Genomic DNA, 13,306 nt, shown 5'->3' on the forward strand with positions numbered 1-13,306 from the left:
TAATAATAACAATAATAATAATAATAATGATAATAATAATAATAATAATAATAATAATAATGATGATAATAATAATAATAATAATAATAATAATAATAATAATGATAATAATAATGATGATAATAATAATAATAATAATAATAATAATAATAATAATAATAATAATAATAATAATAGTAATGCTACATAAATCTTAAACAGTTTTATAACAGAAATATAAATATTATAAATACAGAATAATGTACGTAAACTGTATGACCACCCTTCACCATGGACTACTTATTTACAATTTGGTGCATCATGTTGAGAAGAAATTAAAACTGAAATTCGTCTTCAATCTCTCTGCTTTGACAAACAGTACAAAACTGTTAAATTTATTTCAAATATATGCTATATACATTCGACATTACTACAGGGAACCATCTCATATGCTATACCATTACAGTCTGATTCCCGGCCTGTACTGCAATGTCGGAGACGCTCCATCGTTCCATTTCCGCACGACACAGAGCAGTCACCGTTAAACCAGTGTGACCATTCTGGAAAATTAGATATAGGTAATTTAAGTAATTATTTTATTATGTTGGCATGTGATATTCGTATGAAATGAAAAACATTATATTAAAATCAGCCCCATGGGCTTCAAAGTCACTTACAAGTAATTAATTCACTTTTCAATATACACGGAACAAAATCGAACTTTAAGCAAGACATTTAAATAAACGGCATCAACAACAACAAATTAACGCTAGAAAAAAGCAAAACGATACATTTTTATAAAGTCACATTTAAGAATATACAATTATCAGAATATATAAAGCGGTATTGCACATCTTGAATACCCACTCAGTGGTTTTACAAATATTTATTTCAAGATAATTACATGGAACAAAGATAATTATTATTTAAAGGCAAATAAAGACACAGAAACGAATAAATAATTTCTAATCACGAATTTGATAACGTTTAAATAATGGTTAAAGAGAATAGTAAATGATTGGTACCCGAAGAAGATATTGCTAAATGTGAAATGATAAAAATAGCAAAATGTTAACAAAGTAGTATTTTAACTTCCATACAAAATATAAAATCACGATAACGGTATTAAATGCAAAAAAGAGCCACATATGAAATTTATAATTCAGTTAATTGGCCAATGAGTAACTTTGGAAACTATAAAATTAAAATATGTACATCAAAAATTAAAACGGTTTTGCGAAATAAGAATAAAAGCATTTCTGAGGCATAACGGGCCTATAAAATATCGAGAGAAAAATATTTGTTAAGTATCAAAATTTGATAAAATGTATTTGAGCGGCTTAGTCTAAAAAAGACAACACGAGTTTGTTTTACCTGCACACGGACCAACTGTGCATTCGTGCTTTTCTGTACTGTTGCCATTGCAAGGTGCCCCATTCCCAACAGGCGCTGGGTTGTTGCACATCCGGTCACGTGTTATAACTCCAAGTCCACATGACACTGAACAGGAAGACCACGTGTTCCAGTTGCTCCAACGGCCATCGACTTTAAGAAGAATAAAATCAAGGAGTCAGTGTTTAAGGGTCTTAAAACGGTGATCGATTTGGAATAGAGAAAAACCGGAAATATTAAAGAACGCCCAAAAACGAAAAAAAAATGGTTTGAGCTCGTCCATGGACACTAACCTATTTTTATTATGATCTGTCTTTATAGGGAAAGCTAAAAGTGCTATCAAAATAATGAATGTTAAAATAAGCTTCTTTGTATATTAATAATAAGTATGGAAATGCTAGGTTTGAAAATGTTAATTATACGAGGCAAAGTTTATGCGGAGTGGTTTCCCTTATTTTGGTAACTTAATCTATTCATAATGCTCGTTAGTGCTCGTTTGCTATGTGTACTAGTATTAAAATATGTAAAAACAAAGACTTACTCGAGCATTGAACGATGTTGCAATAAGTTGTCTCATAATTGTTTCCATAGCAACCATACCCACCACCGGAAGGCGGTGGATTATTACACGCCCTGTAACGCGACATGGTTCCCGTGCCACACGAATGACTACATGTACTATACTGGCCCCAGCTTCCCCAATTGCCGTTGATAACTGGAGCTTGTATGGAAGATTAAATTCAGTGTTTAAATATCTTTATCAGAATATTTTTCATTTTAACTACATAGACAATACAGTTACAAGATCTTTTTAATGCTTGTAAAATCTGTGGAATTTGCAGAAGAAAAAAAACATTATTTCGATACCATGTCAATAAATTGCCATGCTGTTGTTGTTGTTGTTTTTTTAATACTGCAAAGTGTTGGTTGTCAGCCAAAACTATGAAAGCAAATTTACGCAACGAAATATAAAATAATATTCATCCTCTATAATTATTTCAAAGGATTTCATCATTGACAAAGTCTTACAACTTTAAAATTCTGAGTATATACTAGTATCGCCTCACGTTGCCTGTACCACGTGACCTTTTGTGATCTGCATAGGCGCAGACAACCGATTCAAAAATCGGTCCAATCCGCAATATCTTTTTTTAAAAAAATCCATTATTATTTAAGGGATAAAGTTTAGAGCCCGCTCATTCAAGTGAGTAGAATGTTTTGAGACAAAATATTTTTGTCGTAATTGAAACAGCGTAAATAAATTGAGCCACGCCATGACAAAACCAACATAATATGTTTGCGACCAGCATGGATCCAGACCAGCCTGCGCATCCGTGCAGTCTGATCAGGATCCATGCTGTTCGCTTACAAACTCTATAACAAGTAGAAAAACCGATAGCGAACAGCATGGATCCTGATCAGACTGCACGGATGCGCAGGCTGGTCTGGATCCATGCTGGTCGCAAACGCACTATGTTGGTTTTGTCATGACGCGGCTCAATTTATGATTGTTGGACCGGCCAAATCGGCTGTCTGCCTCACGCAGATCACAAAATGTCACGCGGTAAAGGCACTGTCTGGTCGGTTTGCTATTTCTTAAGTCTATCTTGTAATTTACAAAGAGAAAGTGTATGTGAGAAGTTAGCAGTGAACAGTGAGCTTAGCAAAAAGGCATTTCAATTTATATAGGGAAGTCAATGATCTGCTGAAATGCTCAGCTGTTTTGGGCAACTAGCAGGGCATTCCTAAATATAGTGTAAAAATGCTCTGCTGCAATACTCAGCTGTCTTGGCAATCTAGCAGAGCATTCCTAGATATAGTGAAAAAATGCTCTGCTGGAGCGCTCAGCTGGCTATGCATTACTAAATATAGTGTTAAAATGCTCTGCTGGAATGCTCAGCTGGCTAGCTGAGCTGGCTAGGCAATCTAGCAGGGCATTCCTAAATATAGTGTAAAAATGCTCTGCTGGAATATTAAGCTGGCTAGGCAATCTAGCAGGGCATTACTAAATATAGCGTAAAAATGCTCTGTTGGAATGCTAAGCTGGTTCGGCAATCTAGCAGGGCATTCCTAAATATAGTGAAAAAAAGGTTCTGCTGGAATGCTAAGCTGGCTAGGCAATCTAGCAGGGCATTACTAAAAATAGTGTAAAAATGCTCTGCTGGAATGCTAAGCTGGCTATGCAATCTAGCAGAGCATTACGAAATATAGTGTACAAATGCTATTCTGGAATGCTAAGCTGGCTATGCAATCTAGCAGAGCATTCTTAGTTATAGTGAAAAAATGCTCTGCTGGAATGCTAAACTGGTTAGGCAATCTAGAAGGGTGTTACTAAATAAAGGGTAAAAATGCTCTGCTGGAATGCTAAGCTGGCTAGGCAATCTAGCAGGGCATAACTAAATATAGTGTATAATACTCTGGTGGAATGCTAAGCTAACTAGGCAATCTAGCAGGGCATTCCTTAATACCGGGTATAGTGAAACAATGCTCTGGTGGAATTTTAAGCTGGCTAGGCAATCTAGCAGGGCATTACTAAATAAAGTGTAAAATTGCTCTGCTGCAATACTCAGCTGTCTTGGCAATCAAGCAGGGCATTACTAAATATAGTGTTAAAATGCTCTGCAGGAATGTTCAGCTGGCTAGGCACTATAGCATAGCATTCCTTAATATAGTGAAAAAATGCTCCTGTGGAATGCTCAGCTGGCTAGGCAAACTAGCAGTGCATTACTAAATATAGGGTAAAAATGCTCTGCTGGAACGCTAAGCTGGCTAGGCAATCTAGCAGGGCATTTCTAAATATAGAGTTAAAATGCTCTGCTGGAATGCAATGCTGGCTAGGCTATCTAGCAGTGCATTACTAAATATAGGGTAAAAATGCTCTGCTGGAACGCTAAGCTGGCTAGGCAATCTAGCAGGGCATTTCTAAATATAGAGTTAAAATGCTCTGCTGGAATGCAATGCTGGCTAGGCTATCTAGCAGTGCATTACTAAATATAGTGAAAAAATGCTCTGCTGGAATGCTAAGATAGCTAAACAATCTAGCAGGGCGTTACTAAATATAGTGTACAAATGCTCTGCTGGAATGCTAAGCTGACTAGGAAATCTAGCAGAGCATTACGAAAGATAGTGTAAAAATGCTCTGCTGGAATGCTTAGCTGGCTAGGCACTCAAGCAGGGCATTACTAAATATAGTGTTAAAATGCTCTGCAGGAATGCGCAACTGGCTAGGCACTATAGCAGAGCATTCCTTAATATAGTGAAAAATATGCTCTGCTGGAATGCTCAGCTGGCTAGGCCATCGAGCAGGGCATTACTAAATATAGTGTAAAAATGCTCTGGTGGAATGCTAAGCTGGCTTGACAATCTAGCAGGGCATTCCTAAATATAGTGTAAAAATGCTCTGCTGGAATGCTAAGCTGGCTAAGCAGTCTAGCAGGGAATTCCTAAATAAAGTGTTAAATTGCTCTGCTGCAATACTCAGCTGTCTTGGCAATCTAGCAGAGCATTACTAAATATATTGTAAAAATGCTCTGCTGGAATGCTAAGCTGGCTAGGCAACCTAGCAGAACATTCTGAAAAATAGTGTGAAAATGCTGTGTTGGATAAGCAATCTTGCGGTGCATTCTGAATTATATTATTAATAAGCTCTGCTGGCAGACTGATTCTGAGTTCCAGGATTTCTTGTTGCCAACGTTTTATTGACATTTCCGACTTCTAGGCACTTCTGAGGCACTCGCAGACTTCTCAGGAATTTTCGGTGCCAATAGAAAAAATGATAGTTTTGACTTCTATGGACCTTTAAGAGACTATTTCATTGTCCTGCGACTTTTTATGCACACTCGCAGACTTTCAGGAATTTTGGTGCCAATGCTGATATTGAAATTTAGACTTCTAGGGACCCTCAAGAGTCCATTTTGTTGGTCTGTGACTGATTCTCGGACACTTGCAGACTTTCAGGAATGGTTGGTGCCTTGGAAATAATTTTTGACTTCTAGGGACCTTTAGGAGTCCATTTGCCTAAAGCGTATTGTTAGACACTCGCAGACTTTCAGGAAAGTTTGGTGCCAATAGAGATGATGGCAATTTTTACTTCCAGGGACCCGCCAGAGTCCATTTTTATGGTCTTCGACTGATTTTGGGACACTTGCAGACTTTCAGGAATTTTGATGCCAATGGAGAAAATGACATTTATGACTTCTAGGGAACCGCCAGAGTATATTTCTTGGGTCTGCGACTGATATTTTGAGACTCGCAGACTTCAGGATGTTTAGTGCCGTTGCAGATCATGACATGCTTTACTTTTAAGGACCCCTTAGTCATAAGCAGAGCATTTTTACTCTAGAATGTCATTATCTGCATAAGCACCAAAAATTCCTGAAAGTCTGTAAGTACCCAATAATCAGTCGTCAATTTGGTGGTCAAAAATGTCAAAATTGTAATTATCTCTATTGGCACCAAAAATTCCTGAAAGTCTTTGAATGTCCAAGAATAAGTCGCAGACCAAAAAATGGACCCTGAATGGTCCCTAGAAGTAAAAATGTCATTATCTGCCTTGACATCAAAATTCCTAAAAATGTCTGTGATTGTCTCAGAATCAGTCGCAGACCAAAAAAATGGATTAAGGAAGGTCCCAATAAGTCAGAAATATCATTTTCTGCATTGACACCAAAATTCCTGAAAGTCTGCGAATGACTTAGAATCAGTCGCAGACCAACAAAATAGACTCAGGAGGGTCCTTTTGAAATAAAAATGTCATTTTCTCCATTGGCACCGAAAATTTCTGAAAGTCTGCGAGTGTTTCAGAAACTTTCGCAGACCAACGAAATGGACTCTGGATGGTCCTAAAACTTCACAAATGTCATTATGTGCATTAACACCAAGAATTCCTGAAAATCTGCGATCGTCCCAGAATCAGTCGGAGACCAAAGAAATAGACACTTGAGGGTCCCGTAGAAGTCAAAAATGTCATTATCTACATTGGCACTAAATATTTCAGAAAGTCTACGAGTGCCAAATAATCAGTTGCATACCAACGAAATTTATACTTTATTTAAGAATGCCCTGCTAGTTGGCCTAGACAATTCTGGCAGAACATTTTTACACTAATTTTCAGAATGCTTTGCTGGATTGCCAAGCCAGCTGAGCATTTTTAACAATATATTTAGGAATGCCCTGCTAGATTGCTTAGCCAGCTGCGCATACCAGCAGAGCATTTTTCCCACTATATTTTGGAACGTTCCGCTAGATTGCTTAGCCAGCTGAGCTTACCAGCAGAGCATTTTTACACTATGTTTAGGAATGCTCTGCTGGATTGCCTAGCCAGCTGAGCATTTTTAACACTATATTTAGGAATGCCCTTCTAGATTGCCTAGCCAGCTGAGCAATTCAGCAGAGCATTTTAACACTATATTTTGGAATGCCCCGCTAGATTGCCTAGCCAGCTGAGCATGATAGCTAAGCATTTTTACACTATATTTAGGAATGCCCTGCTAAATTGCCTAGCCAGCTGAGCATACCAGCAGATCATGTTTACACTATATTTTGGAATGATCCGCTTGATTGCTTAGCCAGCTGAGCATAACAGCAGAGCATTTTTACATTATATTTTGGAATGCCCCGCTAGATTGCTTAGCCAGCTGAGCATAACAGCAGAGCATTGTTTACGCTATATTTTGGAATGCCCCGCTAGATTGCTTAGCCAGCTGAGCATAACAGCAAAGCGTTTTTACACTATATTTTGGAATGCCCCGCTTGATTGCTTAGCCAGCTGAGCATACCAGCAGAGCATTTTTTGCACTATATTTTGGAATGCCCCGCTAGATTGCTTAGCCAGCTGAGCATACCAGCAGAGCATTTTTACGCTATATTTTGGAACGCCCCGCTAGATTGCCTAGCCAGCTGAGCATACCAGCAGAACATAATTACACTATATTAAGGAATGGCCTGCTAGATTGCCTAGCCAGCTGAGCATACCAGCAAAGCACTTCTACACTTTATTTTGGGATGCTCTGCTACCCAGCTTACCCAGCTGAGCATAACAGCAGATCATTGATTTCCCTATATAAATCGTAATGCCTTTTTGCTAAGCTCACTGCTAACTGCTAACTTCTCACATACAGAGAAAGTACTAAATGTTGAATCATTGTTACCTGGTGTACTGCAGTGTCCGCATGTCTTTTTGCAGATGGTTTTTGACCAATCTGGGTAATCAGTGCAATATGTTACAGGGCACGGCACACGAGGAATATACGTGTCAATACAAGAATCTGTGTACAAATTATTAAATCTATCATGTGAGCATATATGGAAATGAAACAGGATAAACATTAAAATCTTGATTTATGAATTATCTTTGGTGTGTTGCGTTATGTTTAATACAAAATTTATGAAAAGTCAATTCCTTTTCGGTAAAAGATACATGTTTAATCTAAATGTTTTACTTACATCTATCACCGTTAAAATGAAGCTAACAGTGAGTATCGAACTCCTGACTTGACATAGTTAATGATTTTACAGTAGATGTATGGATGTTTGTTCATGGGATCTGATAATCGCCCTGAATAGGGTCGTATGTTACGGTCTGGCGAAAAGCGCTATGGCCTTGATACCTTAACTGTTACACAGATTTAAGACTAAGCATTGTAACACCGCACTTTGGGGTCCGACCGCAAAGTGCGTTACGTACTTTAGGATCCGACCTCAGAGTGCGTCACGCACTTTGGGGTCCAATTTCGACCCCAAAGTGCGTTAAACGGGCACATATGCATTTTTCAACATCAGGCAAACGACCGCACTTTGGGGTCAGAGAAAATCTATGTTCATTATGTTTTAAATAATATATTGTAGTCAAAGCCAATGGTAAACACAAAATCAAGGTATTAAATAGACACAAACATGTGCCCTGAATTATAGTAGAATCAATAGGGATTTAAATGGTCTTGATTAGTAAGTGTAGAACTTTCACCAAATAAATCACTAAATAAAGAATTTGTATCAATTATTAAGCTTAAAATATTTTTTCTCAAATTTTCCATTTATTTTATTTATTATCCATTCTGCACACCTTTCATTAACTCCTTGTTTTTAGCTAAATGCATAATTTTCCCGTTTATTATTTACACATTTTATAGAAATATGATAGTCTTAGCATAGACAAAGGTATACATTCTGGAAAATCTTAGTAAGACATTTCAGTAAAAATTGTGCCTGATAATATGTTGAAATAGCCATTTATTCAGCTAAATTTGACATATAAGAAACTTGACTAGGTATATTGCAGCTTTTAAGTAGTAGTCCGCACAGGCAGTACTAAGAACATCAACTATTTAAGTAGTCGTACATTAAGAGCGGAGCTTCAGAATAATGTAAAATTCTCAATGGGGATAAAGAGGGGATTGTGGGGTATCGATCCCCCGAGGGTCAAAATAACGTTTTAAAGGTCCATTATGCTTTTATTTGTTTTTCCTAAAAGCTTTTTATTTTGATGTTCTTCTATGTTATCCAAAACATACACATTGGCCAATTACCTGAACCATCTTTTTCATCTGTTGCTTTTTGGCAATAATGAGTACAGTTATAGTGAATTAGTATTTTATATGGAAGTCAAATACTACATTGTTTTGACTACTTTTATGACAAATAATTTCACATTTATCGCTACTTTCTTCAGATAACAAGCATCTTACATTTCTCTGATACCATTATTTAAACATCATAAAATTCATGTTTGCTCTTTCTTAAGAAGTATGTAAGATTTCCCATAAAAAAGCCTCTGGCGAACGGTTGTTACGGAGCTTACAAAAACCCTTAAGTTTGTTGATAAGCTTAATAACGTATTTGTAAAAATCACTATTTATAGTCACTGTCCGATCGAAAAACTTGATGTTTCACCAGAACATTGCAATAGAGTATATTAATAGTACTTTGGAAAAAATTATTAAGTGCATTTTATTTCATTCCCTACATATTTAAAATGGGGCTCAATATGGCACCAAAAGTTATCAAGTAAATGACCGACAGAACGGGATATTTTTCGCAGCATCTTTTAATTCTAGGAATATACAATTTCTGTACTAGAGTATTTTGAACGGTGGCATAAAAGTGACATTTGTATTTTTTTATACTTTTTTTTTTTTGTTTTTTCGTACATATTTTTTGTGTTTGTCGTACATATTTCTTTTTTAGTTTTGAATACATACTTTTTTAGTTTTGCATACATATTCTTTTTTAGTTATATAATATACATGTATATACATGTATATAAAGTCCGCGGTAACCCAAAGAAAGGTTCTGCATATGGTCTCGATGTGGTTAACATTTGTCACAAGGTGCCTTAAATTCGAAGATAAGGAGCGGACATGAAACCCAAGTCTTTATCCTTTGACCTGTATGTGTGACCCCGACCTTGAGCCGGCACACCTGGCATATAAGTTCTGCACATTATCTGGGTGGGCTAAAGAATTGGCCTAAGTTTCATTATTCTCAATACTCGGGGGTGGGGTTGAGTGGTGCATATTCATGGAATAATAACTGATCACCAATCAACAGCCCTTTCCAAATAGACACTAATATAACAGTATTTAATAACAGAAAACAATAATTATATAAAATACATATAATATAAAAAATTGGCCGAAAAAGGACGGCCGAAACCAGACTTGCCCGGCCGAAAACGATTGGGTCGATTTCAAAAATGGGCCGAAATGTGACCAAACCACTGTGCTAGTTTTATACTCAACTATGGGCTGTTATGATATTTGAAGGCTGTTTTGATTGGCTAAAATATGTCTGAAAAACAAAAATTAGATATGTACGAAAATCAAAAATAAAATATGAATGCAAAACGAAACAATTTTTAGATATTTCAAGTGGTAAAATTAATGAAACTTTCATAAAGTATTGACCGCCATCTTGAACTCTACCTCAAATATTCCAATGTCACAGATTGAAAATAAGTCAGTGCTCAGTATTTAAGCAGAACTCAGATGACACCTTTAGACCTCTTGAACCCAAAGTGCGTTGATATGTAGCATATTAACGCTTTTTGGGGTCAATTTCTCGATTTTGACCCCAAAGTGCGTTGGACCCCAAAGTGCGGTGCGAAGTGTAACGCACTTTGGGGTCGGACCCCAAAATGCGTTTGACCCCAAAGTGCGGTGTTACAAAGCATTACAAGTTTCATGAAAATGATTTCGATACTTGAACAGTAATAATGAGAAATATATATTACCGCAATCTGCCGCCAAACATGGCCTAAATTCGATTGCATAGCCTTTGCAGTTACTTCCGTGCACGTCCTGCTTGTTGTCGTCATAGCAATTACGATGACGTTGCTTGCTCCCGTTAACGCAGTCCGTACATGTTGTGAAAGAGGTCCATGGACCCCATTGATATACGTTGCCAACTGTATGAAAATAGAATCTATATTTTTTTTAATGTTATATTTTAGAATTAAGGTGGTGAAAATTGTATAACTAGAATAAGTTATCCCCGACTATTGAATTATTTCATCATTTGCTGGTATTGTTCGTTCAGACTATGATATTTGACAGTTCCTTGCGTTTGAATGAATGAAAATTGATTCACATACCATTTTGACGTCATTTCTGACGTCAATGAAATACATGTCGTTACGTTAATTGAAAATCCGTTGAATCTTCAATTGGTGATAATATATTTTGTTTATTCTACTCACATTCAAATGAACAATATGTGAAGTTGATTATTGTCAAATTTTACGCATTTCGTCGCCCATTTGCAATTGTTTGAATCATAAAAAAAATAAAATATAGCTTATTCTTGATAACCCATCTGACTTCTGGCTAGTAATATGTCCTTAAAGGTCCATTATGGCTAAGAAAGGCAATCATTTCTATTGCTCAAAAAACTGGTTAATTTTAGTATCTTGTTACAGTTTCCAAAAATACTTTTTTTCTACCTACATGAACTAACTTCAGCATCACAATTGGTATAATTATAGTGAATTGGTATTTTGTATTGAAGTCAAAAGACTACTTTGTTAACATAATATTGCTATATAAACGGCACATAACGTTCTGCATGCTCAGGTTGCGCTTCTTTTTTCAATTGTAAACATCTTATATGCACTTGATCCATTAATTAAACAAATAATTCTAAAAAAAAAAAATTAAAATGTGGATTTCTGAGGCATTATATGCCTTTAAAAGTTAAAGAATGCAAATATTCAGCTTACACGTTATTTCAATTTTCAATAAAATAAGTTTTTAAATGTGTAATGCTATACATCTGCTGCAAAAAAGAATAATAATTCAAAAAAAAAAAGAAATACTTCGAAAATGCTTGCCTGAAATAGATATGGTATGAATTGGGCATGCGCATAATATCATTGCTAAACAGACAAAACCTTACTTTAAATAGGAAAATAATATTTTGTTCCGGAACATTTTATTCTGTTCACGTACATTATTTATTTGTATTAAAATAACATATAGACATCTTAAGTTACAACTATTTCGAGAATCAACCATAATATTATTAAAGCAATATCATTATATTGTTGATTAATTTTACAAAGATATTGCATAAGATATAGCTTTATACCCTTAAACAGTTTTACCAAGAATTAATGTTCAAAGTATTTACATAAGGTTACTGGTTAGGTTGGGACAGGGTAAATACTTACGCAAATACCGTTTGCCGACAGCGTGTTCTGGTACACCTTTGTAAATAATAATAATAAGTAATAAGTAATAATACTAAGTATTACAATTAAAGTAGAATACGGTTTAAACAGGGCGCATTACATGTTTCATACGTTGTACACCCGTATAAATGTTTCTTCTTAAAACAACCTATCACTTCACTAAATAATGTTGTCAATGGCAAGTTGTTTTTGTCATTGGTCAAATGGATTGGTATTGTCTTGTATTATACATTTACACTATACTAATACAGAAATTCAATAAAGTTTATAATCTATAATCAACGAGCGGACGGACGGACGAATGAAAAAAATAAAAAGAATTATTAAATGTCTGTATTTTTCAGAGCAGAAAAACCAAATTTCCATATTTTCACTGGTTTCTTGCCGGACTACTTTCTTCCAGGTTCTTTTAGAATTTCAATTTGAAAGACCCTGTTTCTTCTAAATTTATACAAAACGGGAAATCTTCAGAATTGTAAGGTCAAAAGAAAGATACATGTGTATAATAAACAGAAAATTCAAGTTTCACGGGAATTATTTTCACACATTTTAGTAATTTACTATAATTTTCTTAACTACTTAAGTGTAAATAAAGAACAACAATCAAATAGGAACTAATATAGAACCCTGCGGAAAACCCTTAGACGTAATAATCTCAGACAAGGACTTGAAACCATCATCAAATGAACATGCGACAGAAACGATGCACACACTGGTCCATTTTTTAAATATTTCCCGTTTTATTTCTGTCTTTCGTAGATCGTATTTTATTAGAAAAATAAAATTTTTAAGTAATGTTAAGCATACCTTGCCTTTTATCTGCGTCAATATATGATGTAGGCAATACCAGTACTGAAAATAATTCAAAATATTTGATGTCAGGCATGGTTTATTTTCTATTCAATATATTAAGCATCAAATATGCCCAAGAAACGAATAAAATGTTCCTTTATTTTAAAGGACAAACATAAGTTAATAATGTTTAAAGATCCTGTAACACATTTTTTTCATGGTTTTATTTCATAAATATGATGCTCAAATTAACATTTGTCAATTATGTAAGTTCCAATAAGCATTATTTATAAAGATATTACCGAATTTAACATTTCATGTAAATAAAGGGAGGTAATTAGAAATTTATTTTCTATAAATTCTAAGTCAAATTTTCCAATAAGAAATGAATAATATAATTTATTGATTAAATATAATGTGCACAAATATTTGCAGTACACATTTTCCATATTCTTCGAT

The 13,306-nt window shown here is 35.2% G+C and overlaps 1 protein-coding gene across 1 annotated transcript; it reads right to left on the reverse strand.

Annotated features, from left to right (window-relative positions):
* Positions 1-332: 332 nt before the first annotated feature.
* On the reverse strand, positions 333-12,941 carry LOC132724992 (coadhesin-like). Its single transcript, XM_060709986.1, has 7 exons — positions 12,863-12,941; positions 12,035-12,070; positions 10,601-10,774; positions 7,521-7,637; positions 1,913-2,092; positions 1,354-1,524; positions 333-539 (listed from the first exon to the last, which is right to left on the reverse strand). The coding sequence occupies exons 1-7, from the start codon at positions 12,939-12,941 to the stop codon at positions 391-393; spliced, it is 906 nt and encodes a 301-aa protein (XP_060565969.1). The 3' UTR covers positions 333-390.
* Between the last annotated feature and the right edge of the window lie 365 nt (positions 12,942-13,306).

This window comes from Ruditapes philippinarum, unplaced genomic scaffold (genome assembly GCF_026571515.1).
Source record: "Ruditapes philippinarum isolate M1 unplaced genomic scaffold, ASM2657151v2 ctg732_1_1_1_1, whole genome shotgun sequence".
Lineage (NCBI taxonomy): Eukaryota > Metazoa > Mollusca > Bivalvia > Venerida > Veneridae > Ruditapes > Ruditapes philippinarum.